General features: G+C 46.9%; 1 protein-coding gene across 2 annotated transcripts in view; it reads left to right on the top strand.

Moving 5' to 3' along the window:
- Positions 1-19860, top strand: part of DHRSX (dehydrogenase/reductase X-linked) — a 405907-nt gene that overhangs the window by 225621 nt on the left and 160426 nt on the right. For both annotated transcript variants that reach the window (XM_075335466.1, XM_075335468.1), the window contains exon 4: positions 6314-6415. In XM_075335466.1, the coding sequence (XP_075191581.1) occupies positions 6314-6415 (102 nt within the window). The remainder of the gene's footprint in view (positions 1-6313; positions 6416-19860) is intronic.

Below are 19860 nucleotides of genomic sequence, written 5' to 3'. Positions count from 1 at the left end.
ACTACTTGGATTTTTCAAGAATGAAATGCTTTGAGTAATTGTAATCACATGAACCCTCTTGATTCTTCTTACTTAGATACTTCCTTTGTTAAAATTTCCCATGATAGCCTTGCAGAATGCCATCTCAATTGTGCAACCTAATTAAGCCAGATAGTCTACAAGTAATAATGAGTGAGCACTGACATGCTCAGTACTCATAATGAGTACTCGTAAACTCATGTGCTCAGTGCTCGTAATGCGTAATTAATGCTCGGATGGGCACGACTTGAGTTCGGAGTATAATTGAAGTCAACGGGGAACTCAAGCATTATTCTGGGAAATCTTCTGACTAATGTCAGCTGCACCCGTAGTTATCAACGGGTCAGTCAGCATTTTAATAGGTATGAGGGCGCAAGCTAATTGTCGGGGGATTTGAGACTGCTTTGTTCTCCCAGAGATAAGAGATATATGTCGGTGGCTTACTCAAAGAACTCAGGAGCGCTTGGCCAAGAGAGTGCTCCTGTGTATGAGAGAAACAGCCATCAGCCCAAACAATCAGCCAAAGCATAGTTCGTCCAACAGCCATCTAATGTGAGCGGGCTACACATCATGCTGTAAGGACTAAAGGCTACTTTACACACTGCGATATCGGTCCCGATATCGCTAGTGTGGGTACCCGCCCCCATCTGTTGCGCGACACGGGCAAATCGCTGCCCGTGTCGCACAACAGCCGTCACACATACTTACCTGTCCGGCGACGTCGCTGTGATGGGCGAACCGCCTCCTTTCTAAGGGGGCGGTCCGTGTGGCGTCACAGCGACGTCACTGAAGCGTCACTGAACCGCCGCCCAATAGCAGCGGAGGGGCGGAGATGAGCGGGACGTAACATCCCGCCCACCTCCTTCCTTCCGCATAGCGGCCGGGAGGCAGGTAAGGGGAGCTTCCTCGTTCCTGCGGCGTCACACGCAGCGATGTGTGCTGCCGCAGGAACGAGGAACAACTTCGTTACTGCTGCAGTAACGATTTTTAAGAATGGACCCCCATGTCGCCGATTAGCGATTTTGCACGTTTTTGCAACGATGCAAAATCGCTTATCGGTGTCACACGCAGCAACATCGCTAATGTGGCCGGATGTGCGTCACAAATTCCATGACCCCAACGACTCCGCATTAGCGATGTCGCAGCGTGTAAAGCCCGCTTTAAGGGTACTTTACACGCTACGACATCGCTAGCGATCCCGTTAGCGATGTCAAATTCTACATCGCAAGTGCGATCTTTGGAGATCGCACATAGGTCATTTTACGCATGTGCGATCTCCAAAGATCGCAATTGCGATGTAGAATTTGACATCGCTAACGGGATCGCTAGCGATGTCGTAGCGTGTAAAGTACCCTTTAGTCCTTACAGCATGATGTGTAGCCCGCTCACATTAGATGGCTGTTGGACTAACTATGCTTTGGCTGATTGTTTGGGCTGATGGCTGTTTCTCTCATACACAGGAGCACTCTCTTGGCCAAGCGCTCCTGAGTTCTTTGAGTAAGCCACCGACATATATCTCTTATCTCTGGGAGAACAAAGCAGTCTCAAATCCCCCGACAATTAGCTTGCGCCCTCATACCTATTAAAATGCTGACTGACCCGTTGATAACTATGGGTGCAGCTGACATTAGTCTAATGTGTATTGGGGAGGAAGGCAGTGAACTGTTTTGTGTTTCTTGCCACTCATCAGTGCAAGTTACTGATTAGCTGGATTAATTTATATTCCCTATAGATGCCTTTTCATTCCAAGGTTCATTGCCTGGCCTGTAAGACTCCTTAGGTCAGCTGGTGGTCTTCAAAAGGAGAAACATTATAGCTGGGGTCACACTAAACGACAGCGACAACAACGTCGCTGTTACGTCACCTATTTCTGTGACGTAGCAGCGACCTTGTAAGTCGCTGTTATGATCGCTGCTTAGCTGTCAAACACAGCAGCCGAAGCAGCGATCATAACGACACGCGTCGCTGTGCTGCAACATGTGCAGAGAGCAGGGAGCCGCGCACACTGAGCGCTGGCTCCTTGCTCTCCTAGCTACAGTACACATCGGGTTAATTAACCCGATGTGTACTGTAGCTTCATCTCACAGTGCAGAGAGCAGGGAGCCGCGCACACTGCTTAGCACTGGCTCCTTGCTCTCCTAGCTACAGTACACATCGGGTTAATTAACCCGATGTGTACTGCAGCTACATGTCACAGTGCAGAGAGCAGGGAGCCGCGCACACTGCTTAGCGCTGGCTCCTTGCTCTCCTAGCTACAGTACACATAGGGTTAATTACACGATGTGTACTGCAGCTACATGTGCAGAGAGCAGGAGCCGGCGCTGGCAGCGTGAGAGCGGCGGAGGCTGGTAACGAAGGTAAATATCGGGTAACCACCTTGGTTACCCGATGTTTACCTTGGTTACAGCTTACCGCAGCTGCCAGACGCCGGCTCCTGCTCCCTGCTCGCTTCATTTTGTCGCTCTCTCGCTGTCACACACAGCGATCTGTGCGTCACAGCGGGAGAGCGACGACCAAAAAATGAAGCTGGACATTCAGCAACGAGCGGCGAAATCACAGCAGGGGCCAGCTTGTTGCTGGATGTCACACACAGCGACAGCGACGGGACGTCGCTGCAACGTCACAGAAAATGGTAACGTAGCAGCGACGTCGTTGTCGTTGTGCGTGACACCACCTTAAGTTTCTAGATTTAAATAATAGTTTTGATGTGATATCAAAATACTCTCCATTATGAGAGTATTTTCTGGAAACAACTTTGCCAGTAATTTCATTTTCCTATGTCTGAAGGACAGTGAGGTGTGCATTTCGTTAATGCAGCCTGACTTTGAGGCAGGTCATTTTAATTTATATACTTTGCTTTTACTTTTGGAGGAATAAGGATTTGACTTTTACGTATTTTTTTTTCTATCCAATCTGAACTTGAATTGAACTCTAATGTCTTTGAAGCTTAAAATAAGATTCTGAAGCCGTCTTCATAAGAAACATTTAAGCTTTAATGATATGAACAGATTTGACAATGTCTTTAGTATCATTGACCACCTTCACCATTATGAAAATGTCACACTTTCATTCAAACTGTTAAACCTGATAATTGTATTGGCAGAGGTGACAAATGATGGGAGGAAAGAAATTATCTCTTTCAATTACTGTTACAGATTATATATTCAGGTTGCTACAGTTGTATATCTTAGGCCAGAGGTTCCCAACTCCAGTCCTCAAGGCACACCAACAGTGCATGTTTTCAGGATTTCTTTAGCATTGCATGGGTGTTGGATTCAGCACCTTTGCAGGTGATTAAATTATCACCTGTGCAATACTAAGGAAATCCTGATAACATGCACTGTTGGTGTGCCTTGAGGACTGGAGTTGGGAACCTCTGCCTTAGGCATTCATTCATGCAGTTGTTTTGTATGGATGTGACACCCACAGACTACTCTTAGGATTTGTTTCAGAAATGTTTCAAACCCTGAGTTCTGTCTGTGGCCAGAAGGTATAATCTGCCAGCGGCTAATGGCTCATTGTGGGGGAGAGAGGGGCATAATCTATTTGGGCAAGAACTAATTTGTTTTTTTTTTATGTTATTGCTGTTGTTATTATGGTTGTTGTTGTTGTTGTTATTGTTTTTAACTCTGCTGTACAGTGCCAGAGATTTTGGCCTTTCTTTTGTAGCACCAATTGTTATGGTCTTTACCAAGCTCACAGAGTAATAAAGTGGAGGAGCCAAAAGACACCTCCCCCAAGGAATCATGTGAGCACCGCACCCTCGGTAAATTCAAAATATTTGCGCTAAATAAAAAGGCCCATATCTCTGTAACCATATGGAAGATTTAAAAAACAAAGAAGTAAACAGATTCTCAATGGAGCAGGAGGAATAAAATAAGAGCGAAAACTGTTCACTATTGACCTGGTGATGATAGGCCCTCTTTTAAAGAAAACTTTTGTATCATCTAGTTTCTTGTCTACTTCTCTTTCTGATGTCTCCTGATATGTTTGGAGGCTTACTGTTGTCTTGCAGAACTGAGACTCTGAGTTCAAAGAGTATCTGTCATCAGGATTATGCATGTTAAAATAAAGGTATGGCTATAATGGCACTGTTATGCTGATTCAATAGAGACCTTTAGTGAACAAATCCACATCCTGGTTGTTTAATCTTCATTAGACGTTTGACTTTTCCTAAGCTTTCGATGCATTGGGGCGGTAGTGGGGGCCAAGTTTTTTGGTGTTTGTATCTTCCTCCTGCTTTAAATTTTGTGCCATCCTAGCCACGTGCGGTACTTGTGCAAATTGATCTCCTGACAGTTTTCAAGAAAATGGAGCCAGTGGTGGCACATGCGCAAATTTAGATCTCGACTCAATGAAGACCACGGTTAGGTAAGGTTGTACATGCGCCTCCACCCATGCTATTTTACTGAAGCCTGCCAGGAGATAAATCTGTGCAAACTCCTCCCGCGGCTAGGACGGCCCAGCTCGATAATTCAGATCAAGTTTGTGTCCAGAACAGAACTATATCTAAAGTCTGGCTTAAGTCGCCAAAGCAAACTTCCACAGGTCCGCTCATCTGTAATTTTTAACAGTTGAAGGAAACACTTGCTCACTCTGTGCTGCCGTGAAGAGACCTATATAGGAAGGATCCAGGACACATCAGTGGATGGAAGCGGTTTATTTCTACATGTTTCAAAGCTTTTGGCTTCTTTTTCAAGATTGTGGTTGTTTCCCGAAGAAGAAGTCAGAAGGCTTTGAAACGCATAGAAATTAACCACTTCATTCCATTAATGTGTCCTGGATCCTTCATATAGAGATCTCTTCATGGCAGCGCAGAGTGAGCACATGGTTCCTTCAACTGTTGATCTTTTGTACCTCTGTGTACATGGTGCTTCTGCAGCAGCCCTCCATATTATATGCTCTTATTGTTGTGTCTTACACAGCTCTCAAAGGTGAGCAAACCCAGTTGAATACTGTATCCTGTAAGTCAGATAAGACACTATTATGCCTTTCGATCCAGAGTATTATATTCAGGGGGTATTATGGGCAGGCAGGGTTATGGCGGCTTTTCCCCGCCCACTGCCCTGGAGTGACAGGTCTCTCCCTGTGTGTGTGTATGTATGTATGTATGTAATCCCATAGCTAAAGGATGTCTAGTCAGAAAAATACATGTATTACATAATCATAATGATATACAGGCAGCATTTATCAAGTGCTGACGAAACCAGATGTGCCGTGAAATGCGCGTCGAGGTGGTGGTGGCACATTGGCAGCACTACATCAGACGTATACATGGCTACAGGTACATACAAAAACACCTTAAGTTACTCTGTTATATGGTGTTTTGAATGCTATGATTTACACGTGATGGGTACAATTCCCTATGACTCGGTGAGATAATATAGGATACCAAATTAGTTTGAGTTATATAGATAGTCTTTCACCTTTGACATATGAGAAATAGGTCATGGTTTCTAAAGTACTGATGTTCTATGTATTATGTAGCCATTACTAGCAATTTTAGCTTTATTTGTAGATATTGAATTTTTGCAGTGATCTTCCTGTGTTGCCACCCTTAGTAGTGCGGCTCTTGTCCCCCCCCCCAATATTCATACTGTTGTGGCCTATGTATAATGAATTTTATAGAATATGTACTGACATTGTATGAATAAAGGTTTCTATTTTTGAATACCAAAATATAGATTCCTGAATTTCTCTTATAGCTAGTTAGCATTTATAAAGTGTCAGAGTTCCCATACAGGATCATTACACGTAATATGTCCATTTAAAGTCTGGCTTTCTCTAGACTCAGGAATCCAGTTGGTAGTCTTAGTAATTGAGCGCCTTCCTTGTGTAGGTGTGCCAACGGGGATAACTAGGAATAAGTGAGTGGCACCGCCCACTGGACTATTAAGCCTAGAAAAAGCAGGAGTTAAAATAAATCAAATTACAACGAAAACAACGCCTTCAAGTCTTCAAGAAATAAGACAAAAGTCTCCTAGAAGACTAATAAACATGTATACACCCTTTATTCCATAAAATGGCCTTTTCTTCAATGTGTAAATAAGACTTCTTGCCCAATAATGCAGTAACACAGTCTCTTCTATCCTTGTAAAGAGATAGCATAGCGCGGTCCCCAAATTGAATTGCTTGCCCTCAAAAATAGGATGTATATTAGCATGGCTTTCTCTTTTTTCTTCTGCCAAAAGACTATGATTAATTTTATGGCTATTGTGTAAAATGGAACAGAAACTTCACTGCTTCTCGCAAGCCTCTAAAAATGTATTTATAAATGTATTTTCTTCCTTCTCAGTGGAATTTTTATTCTGTGATTTGGCTTCCATGAAATCCATACGGAGTTGTGTGCAGAATTTCAAAGCAAAAAATCTGGACCTCCATCTCCTTGTTAATAACGGTGAGTCATTGCGTCAACCTACCATTTATTTCTGGATTATTTTGTAATCATGAGCGATTGCCGCTTGTATTAAGCCGTGATGTGCTGAACCACAGATAGCGAGAACCTTTATATTGGGCCTTTAAAGGATAACAACCGAACATTTAGATTAATAATCCTATTTACTATAATTGTCACCGGGTGACAAAATGTAATCTGCTATTTAGTGCAAGATAGTTTGTCAGGATCTCAATTAGGATTCAATGCTTCTGAACTTGAATCTCATTTGCTGTGATAGAGATGCATCTTTCTCATGGGAAATAGGTAAGAAGCTGATGAACAGGAACAAGCAAATGAAATTTCTTCTGTTCCACAAGCCATAGCCAGTACCTTGATAAATTGACGAAGAGTTAATATCATCTATGTTGGCCATATGTTCTTTTATAGGAAGGCTGATATAATGCATGAAACTGTCTTCACAAACACTGAGTCATTAATTTATATATTCTCTGTACACTCCTCAACATTAAAATTGATAAAAATTAAACGTTATGCTCACTAGGCGAGCAAGGGATTAATGGACCCACTGGGCCACAGCACGCCGAAAACCCAAAAGGGCTTGACTATGGTCCCCACACCTGGTTTTCCCCAGAGCCTCTGATGGAGAGTGTTGCGCTGCATGTGTAAGACCGGGTGCCACTCAGGAAGACTGATGCTGCGACAGCTGGCTCCAGGGGTATAAACACAGACAGATGATAGAAACTGCAGCAGCCGGTGTCATGGATTTGGCCGGGATGGATGCAGTAACAGTGGCCGATGTGGATACTTCCAGCAGCAGTGAATATCGTGGTAGACTACCAGTGGGGATATTTGCAGCAGCGGATATCGTAGGAAGCCGGCAGTCTGGATAGTTGCAGCAGCAGCAGACTTGTAATGCACTGAAACCCAGATACGAATCAGTAACCGCATACAGCACAATGACCGCAGCAGCAGCAGTTAGGATGTGAGAACTAGCAATGTATAGAACTCGAATTCCAGGCACCTCCTTAAGGAGAAAGTGTCTTAAATACCTGATGACTCTCAGCCATGCTGAGAGGCACTTACAAGTCAGCGTGTACTTTCCTTTTAAGAAAAGGGGCTTGTCCACACGCACACCCTACGGGCATTACCAGGAGGCCTGTGTGACATGCGCAGACTGTGGGAGACAGCAGCATGGACCAGTGACTGGGCAGCCACTGCTGGGCGGCCGGGAAGGTGAGAAAGCCGTCCCCACCTGGGGAGGGGGGCAGGTCTATGCAGGGATGCTAGTATGGGCGATACAACAAAGTCTTGGAATTATGAATATTACAGGAATAATAGACCTGTTAATGATTAAAAAAGTAAAAATAAAATTTTCAAAACCTCTCGATTTATCCATTGTAGAGTATGAGCGCCACACACAGAAATACACACAGACACCTTGGCTGTTATCATTGAGGTTAGAGGTTGGAGGAATGTTCTGCCTCACTCAAAGCATTTGAACAATCATCAAGATCTGCTGCTGGGAGTTACATTTGCAATTGCCAACCAATGATGCCCGACATGTGCTCAATGGGAGAGATACACCAGGCCATAGTAGCATATTTTGGCAACTCAGGCTGCTCACAGTAGAAATGGCCATACCGCAGGTTCTACGAGCAAATCAATGTAACTCCGAGCTGTTTGTGTATCTGGATTGAAAGCTAGAGTGGTTTGGCTACCATACAAATGCCATTCCACACCATTATCCTAGAAGTAGGACCAGTGTAATGTTCCTTAATAAAGGCCTCTTCCTGACATTGCCCACGTGGTCACCAGACCAATTTCTGGGTATAATTGTAATCAAGAGAAAAGCGAGAGTCATCGCTGAAGAGGACAGACCTCCATTCCAATCTCCATTGCAACCTTGCTTTACACCATGATAGCTTTTGAGAGAGGTGGCATGAGGTCAATGAAAGACCAATATCTGGACATACATTATGATTCATAGCCCAATGTGGTGCAAAAGACTTCTGATGGTTTGTGTAGACACTATTTGACCCCTGAGGCTTGGTAAGAGAAGTTGAATTTCACTTTCAGTTCATAATTGATCATTACACACCATTCTATTATCTGACGATGGTTTGCCTTTGTGCACCCATTGCTGTCATTGCACCTCTTCATTATTCTTCCAACCACTAGAACACACAAAAGTAACCAGTGCTGACAGCTAGGCCTACCTTGCGATCGGCTGGAGTGATAAACTAAGGTCTCTTAGTTTACAAATTCGATGAATGGGAGGCATTGCACAACTGTACCACAAAACTTAATTCAATTTTTGAGGTTTCATGCAGCTAAAAAAAAAAACTGCTTCGAATCTGGCTTCCCCCCCCCCTCCTACATGCCATACCTTGGTGCTAAATGCTTGAAAATGTAATTATTTGCAGATCTCAGTGATACCTGTTACTTCCTCGATTTGGATAACCTTATAGCTTCTTTTTCTTAAAGGGGTTGTCCACTACTAGGACATCCCCTTTTAGTTATACATGTTTCCCCCAGGTAAAATAAAAAAGCTTATACTCCCCTCCGCACACGGTGTGGTTCCATGGGTTCCTGAGGCTCATATGACATCACACGAACTCCATGTCCAATCAGTGCCAGCTTCTGTCTTTTTGCCTTCAGACAAACGAGTTAATCAACAGGAAGTGAGTAATTGCGGCTGCCTCTCAGTTCCTGTTGGTTGCTCCTGTGCATGAAAGCGGGTCCGGAGACAGAACCCAGCGCTGATTGGATGAGGGGCTCATGTGACGTCACGAGCTCTGGCACCCCAAGCCCTGGCACCATTGCCACTGCGCAGGCACGGAGGTAAGAATAGGCTTTTTATTTTACCTGGGGGAAAAGTAGAATCAGAAGGAGTTGTCCTATTAGTGGACAACCCCTTTAATGTTGCAATTTGTTTGGAGGAATGTAATTGGTTAGATGCAGGAGGGTAACTAGCAAGGGCTGGGCTCCATAGCAAACTTTTGAATGGGACATCTTCCGTTAAACATTATCCACAGAATGGATTGTAAACAGTAACCTAAGGCTTCATTCAGGTGTCTGTGATTTTCTTATTCGAGAAAATTGTTCCCTGTTTCATCAGTGATTTGGATGAGAGTTTCTTCAGTGATTATCGTCAGTGTCATCAGTTTTTTCACTGATGAGAGAAAAAACGTTTTTCAACCCTCTTCTATCTGTCCGTAAACAACAGACAGCACATGTGAACGGTATCTGACCACTCACTGTGAGGAAAAATTTGCACATATGAATGGCCTCATAAACTATCATAAGTATTAGTGCTATGTGTGAAAAACTGACGTGTGAAAGAACTCGTATAGTAGGAAATTTGATAATTTGAAAAAATAACCATTTCTCACTGGTACAGCCCATGCTGTTTAAGTGCCAGCACTTTGGTAGTCCCTACCAGTCACTGTTTTTTGCAGTTGTGTTTGAGTATGCGGGGAATGTTTAGTTCTTTTTATATATTTTTATGATTCTGTTATGGGCTGAAATCAGATTCCATACGACTCTGTATGATAAAATGCTTTTATTTTGCGTTCTCCCATAAATTGCAATTTTATCTATAATTGTATGGCCACCTTTCACTTTTCTCCTTCTGTATTGCTAATACAACTTCAAATGTATTAAAAACGAGGGAAAAGAAAATCTTATTTTGTATAACCAGACTAGACCTATGTTATTGTACTCCTAACCTGATTTGCCATGTTGGCAAATGAGGCTGGGCTTAAGGCTGCTTTACACGCAGAGACATCGCTAGCGATGTCGCTGGTGAAAGCACCCGCCCCCGTTGGTTGTGCATCACTGGCAAATCGCTGCCCGTGGCGCACAACATCGCTAGTCCCCGTCACACGGACTTACCTACCTAGCGACGTTGCTGTGGCCAGCGAACCGCCTCCTTTCTAAGGGGGCGGTTTGTGCGGCATCACAGCGACGTCACACGACAGCCGTCCAATAGAAGCGGAGGGGCGGAGAAGCAGCCGAAAGAAAGTGACGCCCACCTCGTTGCCAGAGGACGCAGGTAAGGTGTTGTTCCTCGTTGCGGAACGATGAATAACCTGCGTCCTGCAACAACAACGATATTTGGGATTAAATTGACGTGTGAACGATCAACGATTAGGTGAGTAATTTTGATCGTTAGCAGTCGTTCGTACGTTTCACACGCAACAATGTCGCTAACTAGGCCGGATGTGCGTCACGAATTCCGTGACCCCCAACAACATCTCGTTAGCGATGTCGTTGCGTGTAAAGCCCCCTTTACTCTTCATTGATAAAAATGCGTTATTTGTGCAAGCTAGTACGGGATCTTCACTGCCAGTATGGTAACAAGGGTCTAACTAGGGAGACCCTGAAGAGGGCAGTGTTAAATGTTGTGGCTTGAAATGATGAGAGACTACTCATGAGTCACACGACTGTGTTGAAAATTTTCACGGTAAGTCAAGTAATAGTGCTAAAGAAAGGGAGGGAAGAATAGTCCCATAGAGAAGTTGGGACAACTGTAGGCCACATTGTGTTGAAGTACAGTCAGTGGTTCAGAATCTCCATTATATCCACAGGTAGAGATGGGTAGAGAGATGCCAAAATGAAGATGGATTAGAAGAGCAAAATGAGAAGTGGTTTAGACACCCAGGACAGGGACTACTCTACTCGAGTCAAGTTATCAGATGAAAGATGGTAATGGTCACCTTGAATATGATAGCCAAGTATTCGGCCTAGGACTGGTAGCAGACAGAAGCCCTTAGCAGGTGCTATAGTTACTATAGGTCTGATGATATTGTATTCCCATCTTTGAAATTTACTGTATGTCATAGGAAATCCGTGTCTAATTGATGCCTTGGCCTTGTATGAGACCAGCATTCTTTCTAAAACAGGGATCCATCACTCCATGACCCCCATAACACAGGAAGTGAAGAGGTGTCTGCTCCACACCACAAGTTTTTTCATTTACTTCTGAGTCATAACTAGACATTACCTTCCCTGACTGAAAAGGTGACCTACTAACAACCACCCCAAAAAAGAGAGACAAGGTCACGTGTTGTATCACATCCATAGACCAACTGGAGGCTAGCAGTCCTCAGTATTATTTATGTACAGTTCAATAAGAAGACAACTGAATAATACTAAGTGCCTGCCGACTTTTATCACAAGACTGGATAATTGCTTTAATCCGGTTTTACAGCTCACAAACATTAAGTGAGCACTAGTTTTATTTTTTTTTTTTTTTTGCAAACAATCCTTATATATAAACAATTTGTGCAAAAGACCTACAAACCAAGTTGTGACTCATCAGTGGTATCTTTCCTTCAGAAACTATAGGCTTCTTCATATCATCTTATAGTTTTGTATTTCTTTTCCTTAGCTTCATAAATCATGTCTAATGACTACTGTGTCTGCATGTCGTCCCAGCATGGCTGTTAACTGCAATCATTTAACAGAATAACGCATGGTGGTAACATGAGTGATGTTGATGTAGTAGAACTGAGGTTTGTCAAAGTCAGAACTAAATACTGTGCATGACATCAATAAGGCTTTGTTCACATCATATTTGCCTACATATCAGAGGCATAGTTTGGGAGTTTTCCTTGACTTGAACCTCCGAGTTGTATCAGCCATTGGCCCTAGTGTAAAAAATTGGTAGTATTTTTTGCAATGGTCCAATGTATGGGAAAATTCAGTTTGAAGCACAGTTGCAGTGCCCATAAAATACTAGTGAGCTCAGAGGCAGCATGTTATTAGTAGCTCCATTTTAGTAGTTCTCAAAATTTGCCCCGACTTTCACTTAAAATTTTAAATATTCCATAGCTGTGGAGAAAAATATGAAGTTAACACCCAAAACTTATACACTTATCTACTGTGGCTAAGAAAAAATGTACAAAACTGAACATGAGGTTCTTAGTATAATAATATTAATAATAATAATAATAATAATAATAATAATAATAATAACAATTTATTCACTTATATGGTGCTATTGATTACACAGTGCTTTACATATATTGGCAACACTGTCCCCGTTGGGGCTCAGAATCTAAATTTCTTATTTGTATGTCTTTGGAGTGTGGGAGGAAACCAGAGAACCTGGAGCAAATCCACGCAAACATGGTGAGTACATACAAACTCCTTGTACATGTTGCCCTTGGTGGGATTTGATCCCAGGACCCCAGCGCTGCAAAGCTGCAGTGCTAACCACTGAGCCACCGTGCTGCCCACCAATTAGGCTGTCTGAAGCCCACTGCCAGGTCTTGGCGAACCTCCCAGTGGGCCCCTGACGTAAAAGATGCGGCGACGTTTCTCAACCACTACTAATTATTGTGCATCAGCAGTAATAGCTGACCTGGTACCCAACAGTGTCCATGCTGCAAGGCTTAAGGCCCGTCACACATAACGAGATCACTTACGAGATTGTTGCTGAGTCACAGTTTTTGTGACGTAGCAACAATCTCGCCAGCGATCTCGTTATGTGTGACACCTACCAGCGATCAGGCCCCTGCTGTGAGATCGCTAGTCATTGCCGAATGGTCCGGACCATTTTCTTCAAAGGCGATGTCCTGCTGGGCAGGACGCATCACTGTGTTTGACGCCTACCAACAACCTCCTAACGGGATCACAATGCCCCTCGAGATCCTTATACAGGTCGCTCATTGTTACTGCGTCGTTGATAAGATCTGACTGTGTGACATCTCACCAGCGACCTCCCAGCGACTTACCAGTGATCCTTATCAGGTCGTATCGTTGTCGGGATCGCTGGTAAGTCGTTGTATGTGACTTGGCCTTTAGCCGTAAGTCACACCACACCACTCTACAAGCACAACACCACAGCAACTATGGCCACTACAAAGCACCAAGACCGAGAGAAAGGAGCTAAAAAACTCACCTACCACATGTTCTCAGACTATCAACTGAGAGCAAAATTAGGCAGATGTGCGGTCTATGTCTTTTTTTTTTTCTACAATTATGGTTTATTGCATGCTGTACCCCTTTTTTCTTGTTTTGCTTGGTCTAGCACTCCTCCTGTTTGACCCAGGTGTTTTAATTAGCTGGAGACTGGAAGAGTGGTCCCACCTATTTTGCTCTCATCTCACACTCTAAAGGGGGCTTTACACGCTGCGACATCACTAGCAATTGCTAGCGATGTTGCGAGCGATAGCACCCGCCCCCGTCGTTCGTGCAACATGTGGTGATCGCTGCCGTAGTGAACAATATCGCTACGGCAGCGTCACATGCACATACCTGTTCAGCGACGTCGCTGTTGCTGTCGAACAATCCCTCCTTCACAATCCCTCCTTCAAGGGGGAGGTGCGTTCCGCATCACAGCAACGTCACAGCGGCATTACAAAACGACCGTCCAATAGAAGAGGAGGGGAGGAGATGAGCGGCCGGAACATGCTGCCCACCTCCTTCCTTCCTTCTTTTCCGGTGGACGCAGGTAGGATGATGTTCGTCATTCCTACAGTGTCACACACAGCGATGTGTGGTGCCGCAGGAACAACAAACAACCAGCGGCATGCACCACCAATGATATTATGAAAAGGAGCGACGTGTCAACGATCAACGATTTTTGCCGTTTTTGCGATCATTGATCGTCGCTCCTAGGTGTCACACGCTGCGATGTCGCTAATGACGCCGTATGTGCGTCACAAACACCGTGACCCCGACGATATATCGTTAACTATGTCGCAGCGTGTAAAGCCCCCTTAAGAACTTGTGGAAGGTGAGTTTTTTCACTTGGTGTGGGTGCTGTGTGGCAGCCATTGTTGCTGTGATGCTGCACCTGTGGGATGGGGTGGCTTGGAGCCATGGGTACATCACTTTGCAGCATGGATGCTGTGTGGCACCACGTCGCTCCTCCTGCTGGTGTGCTACCACCTAGGCGATGGTCAGCACATGGTGCCAAACCTTTTAGGTCACAGACTCACTAAGAAGCGCATTGTAATGTGGTAGTGGGCTTCATACAGCCTGATCAGAATATTGAGCTATGGACCTCCTGTTTATTTTGTAACTTTTTGATTAGTTGCATTAGATTAATGTATGACTTGAATATGCTATCCATGCCTCTTTTTTCTACTGTTATGACTTTAAATATGAAATACTACAGCCTTATTTTTGCTCTTTACCCAGCTCTACACTTCTAGTGTCCTTTTACTTGTTTTTCCATTTTGGATTGTACAATAGAAGTACATCCAAACAACCACCAAGACGCTCTCAGCAAACAATGACTGACAAACTGCTCACTGTCAGGGCTTTTGGCTAGAAAATCACTCACACTGAAACAATTTCAGAATTACCGACACCTCAGAGGACATTAAGACTAATGGTGATCTGTAGTCGTCGGTGGCCACTGAACTGCAGGCAATGTTACAGACAACTAAAGATTAAACTCCATAATTGAAGTGGCTCAGACAATTGAACTAAAGGGTGGAAATAATCTTTTAAAGCCAAGTTGTAGCAATAAAGCTGTTTAATCAAAAAATGAGATTGTGTGCACAAGAAAAATAAATCACCCGCTATAACATCAGCCCTTATCATAAGCTGTATGCCTATTACGCGTCTTTATGTTACAGAATGAAGCAGCTCACTACAATATATCAAGTACAATAATATATAATAAAGTAAATCTATATATATTAAAGGAAGGGTGTCGCGTTTTTTTATTTTTGTATAAATAATAGTGATTATGAAATCAAGAATTTTTAATACAAAATTAAACTGTTTATTTAGTTTTTATTTAATTCTAGTTTTACTGAAACCCTGGGGGCTGCCATCTTGGATTTGGTGTTTGTAACGACAGTTACTCACCTCCTTTATGGCAGCCCTGTGCATAGAGAACAGTGGTCAGAATCCGACCCCATTTAGGAACATTAGAGAAGGCATCTGCTGTGCAATGGACGCGCCCCCTGTGCTGTCCAGATCGCAGCAGAGGGAGGAGATTAGCTCCATTTTTCTGCAGCTCACAGCGGTCATGGTGTGTACAGCACTTTTCCCCATGTCACCCATTCGGCCTGTGTGAGTAGTGTACCGATACCCCTCCCTCCCGCCGCCGATGCTATCATCTCCAATGACACCCCCGCGCTCTCCCCCCTGGCCTGTCACCTGTCAGCCTGTGTGAATAGTGTACTGGCGCCCCTCCCTCCCGCCACCGATGCTACCGTCTCCAATGACACCCCCACGCTTTCCCCCCTGGCCTGTCACCTGCAGGCCTGTGTGAGTAGTGTACCGGCCCCCCCGCTCCTTGCCGCAGTGGGTGTGCATGTGTGGCGCCCTGGACAAGCCAGGACGTCACAGGTACTGCAACAACACACCCCACACCCCGGCTAGGCACATCAAGGTCAGACAAAAATCCTTGTTGCCTCCCTCCAGGGGCTGATGTCCACACCAGGGGGTGGAGCCAGGCAGTTGGCCCCACCCACCGAGGAGTTCACAGTCCTGGAGGCGGGAAAAGGAAGGTAGAGGAGAGAGTTCAGTTTGGAGAGTTGAGGAGTGAAGTGGTAGCGCAGCAGACTGACTGTGTCCGGGTGCGTTGGTCATCGCGGCTGAGGGGCCCGGTCTACACCCGCTCGCCCTGCTACCTCCCCCGCTACCCGTGTTGGCTGCTGCTGCCCCGTCACTAGGCCCGCTACCACCACAATCGGTAGCGGTACCCTGCCAATCCGCCCCGGCGGACCGACCTGCAGCAGAAGCCCGTCACCGCCCTGAACCGCTTCCATGGAAGAAGCCGAAGGCTGAGCCCGTCAGCGAAGATCAACCGGAGGCACCTGTCACCGTGCCTGGCCCCGTGCCACCTCCGGCAGCCCTTCTCGTGCAGGAGGAGGCGGAGGCTCAGCGGGGGAGGACCCCTGTACCCCTTCCCCATGCCTTGGCTGAGGCCGCACTGGGTCGCCGCTGTAAGGCAGCACCCCAGGCCATGTCACCGTGGGACCTGCCGCCCAGAACACTGTCAGTGGGCAGTGTGAAGGAGGTCTCACGGGGCTTGATCCATGTGCAGGGGCCCACCGTAGCCCCTTACTGGGACAGGGAACAGACCCCGCCGGGCCAGGAAGTTGCTGAGAGGGAGAGGACGAAGGCGGAGCTGGTCGCCCACACGATTAGAGAAAAAGAGAGCCTCCGCCAGGCCACCTTCCGCGTACGGGGCCCGATCTATGAGTGGCAGGTGAGGAGGTTTGACGTCCGTCGGGGGTACGGATTCATATATGAGCCGGGCCTGGAGGCCGAAGTCTTTGTAGCCCGACGGGACATCAATGCCCACCTGCCGGGGGACCACCTGGGCCGCAACCTGATGCCGGGGGATTTGGTCCAGTACACTAGGCATTGCGGGGAGAGGGGTTGGTTTGCTCTGGACGCTAAGCTGAGGGGTAGTCAAGAGGCCCGAGTACCAGCCCAGCCCCCTCCTCCGGCCGACACCGTGGATTTGAAGTGAGTCAGCGGTCCACTGTTGCCGGCAGATGTCCCCATTGGGACCACCAGTACCGTTAAAAGTTTGAATGATAAGATTGAATCAACCGAAGAAGTTATCTGATTGGAACCGTGATTGAACCGGCCGTTGACGGCAACTAGTCCCCGTAGGGACTTTCTGCAACTGTTGCGTAAGGAACTTCTTACAGACAAGCCCGAGAACTTGCAGGGTAACCACAAACTTGTGGAATGTAAATAATTGTTGGCTTAAACCGTTACCGCCTCCAGAGAGGCAGATTTGGAGGATGGGCCTGGAGGAAAGGGATGGCCCAGGTCCGCCACTACCGTAACCGGTGGCGATCCTCCGGGGGTTCAGGGGTCCCCATGGACGCGGGTCTTCTGAAAGAGACCGTACCCGCTCGGGCAACTTGGTTCTGGACTGGGGTCAAGGGGTGCTGCCCACTTCTTAGGGGCAGCATCAGGGCCAGGTTGTTTGGGTGGGAGAAGAGCGGAAGCTGTACCGTTTAATAAACATACCGTTAGCAACGTTTAAGAATGTGCCTCCCGTTATGGGAAGTTTGACTAAAAAAATGCTCTTTTGTAGTTAACAAAAATAAAACCGGTGATGGACGGGCAGCCCGCGGACGGTCTGCATTTTACTAAGGGCGAATGTGGCGCCCTGGACAAGCCAGGACGTCACAGGTACTGCAACAACACACCCCACACCCCGCTAGGGCACATCAAGGTCAGACAAAAATCCTTGTTGCCTCCCTCCAGGGGCTGATGTCCACACCAGGGGGTGGAGCCAGGCGGTTGGCCCCACCCACCGAGGAGTTCACAGTCCTGGAGGTGGGAAAAGGAAGGGAGAGGAGAGAGTTCAGTTTGGAGAGTTGAGGAGTGAAGTGGTAGCGCAGCAGACTGACCGTGTCCGGGTGCGTGGCCCGGGCACATGCAGCAAGGTTGGCAGACGATGGTGACCGTCTGCAGGAGGGGCTGATTGACGTGAACCGTAAGGACCGGGGACGGGCGGTGGCCCGCCGGTACCGGATCGGGGAGCGAAGAGAAGCCAGCACCATTTGGCAGGGCCTATGGACCCTGAGCAGGCTTGGAGTCGCCGTAAAACCAGTCAAATCCATTAGCGAAGGGAACCTCCGGGGTTTCCCAGCAGTCAAGACCCGATTGAAGGCAACCGCTCAAACCGTGAAGGGAAATACAGTCACCGCCAAGGCTACAGTTCCCAGGGCCAGAGCCTGCGGGCAAAAGGGGCTCCCTCAGCATCCATCCAAGCTGGGGAGTGGGTTACCGGTGAGAAGCCACCAGAACCGAGAACATAACACAGGTGCAGGGAACGGCAGTCACCGCCAACCTACCAGGAGAAGAACCACCGCAGCCGTCTGTGGGACCCGTCCATCCAGCCGTTTGTTTTACCGGAGACTTTGCATTCATCATTGGCTGAGTGAGTACCACCGTGCCGTGCGGCACCGCACTGCCCCCGCGACCCTGCACCTCACCAGGCCCCGTAACCCACCTGCCATTCCTCCCTCACCGGGCCCCGGGACAACCACCCCCCCTACCCACGGAGGGGAAAAACAACATCCAAGCTGCTCCCTGTCATCGCTCCCGGGATCCCCGTCCAGAGCAGCGGTGGTGTCACAACCTCACCACAACCGTGGGTGGCGTCACGGACAATAAATCCCCAAAACCATTCCCCTTTTCACTCATGGGCGAGGAGCGCCGCTCGAGTCCCCGGATCCGGCCTACCGCTCGAGCCACCGAGCAGCAAGCGAAGCAGCAGCGCCGGACCCGAGCGTGGTGAGCGCAGCGTCCCCTCCCCGCCCGCAACACAATCAGAGCATTGTGTGTGCGTGCGTGGCAGAGCATTGTGTGTGCGTGCGTGGCAGAGCATTGTGTGTGCGTGCATGGCAGAGCATTGTGTGTGCGTGCGTGGCAGAGCATTGTGTGTGTGCGTGCGTGGCAGAGCATTGTGTGTCCGTGCGTGGCAGAGCATTTTGTGTCCATGCGTGGCAGAGCATTGTGTGTGCATGCATGGCAAAGCATTTTGTGTGTGCGTGCATGGCAAAGCATTGTGTGTGTGTGCGTGTGGCAGAGCCTTGTGTGTGGCAGAGCATTGTGTGTGCGTGCGTGGCAGAGCATTGTGTGTGTATGCGTGTGGCAGAGCATTATGTGTGTGCGTATGGCAGAGCATTGAGTGTGCATGTAGAAGAGCATTGTGTGTGCATGCGTGTGGCAGAGCATTGTCTGTGTGTGCGCAGCAGAGTATTGTGTGCGGGTGTGTGTACATGCAGAGCATTGCGGGCGTGCATGCATGCAGAACATTGTGTGTGTGGCAGAGCATTGTGTGTGTGTGCGTGTGGCAGAGAATTGTGTGTGTGCGCATGTGGCAGAGCATTGTGTGTCTGCATGCGTGTGGCAGAGCATTGCGGGCGTGTGGCACAGCATTACGGGTGGTCGTGCATGCAGAGCATTGTGTGCATGCATTCAGAGCATTGTACCCTCATGCTGCTCAGTCACACACGCAGTATGTACACAGTGTACACACGGTATATAGTATATACACACAGTACATGGTATATAGTATATACATACGCTGGCTCCGCCTCCCTCATGCTGCTCGGTCACACACACAGTATATACACACTGTATACACCGTATATAGTATATACACACAGTACATGGTATATAGTATATACACACGTTGGCTCCACCTTCCTCATGCTGCTTGGTCACTGTTATAAAATTGTTATACAGCGGTTGAAAATCCTCCAAGTGCTGAGTGAGTCCTCATGTCTTTCCTTCCTACAGTCATGCAGAAAGGCGCCAAGATGTATCCGGCTTCACCTGGGTACATGTGGTCAAGAACTGCTCATGGGGATAGAAAATCTTAAAGGAACAGCCATGTAAACGCAATGTGTTGTCAGAAAATAACCAATTCTGTAAATCGGCTTTTTTTTATTTTAGCAATATGTAATACAGTTGTGCTCAAAAGTTTACATACCCCGGCA

This window comes from Anomaloglossus baeobatrachus, chromosome 2 (assembly GCF_048569485.1).
Source record: "Anomaloglossus baeobatrachus isolate aAnoBae1 chromosome 2, aAnoBae1.hap1, whole genome shotgun sequence".
In the NCBI taxonomy this organism is placed as follows: Eukaryota; Metazoa; Chordata; class Amphibia; order Anura; family Aromobatidae; genus Anomaloglossus; species Anomaloglossus baeobatrachus.
This window is presented reverse-complemented; position numbering and strand designations above follow the sequence as displayed.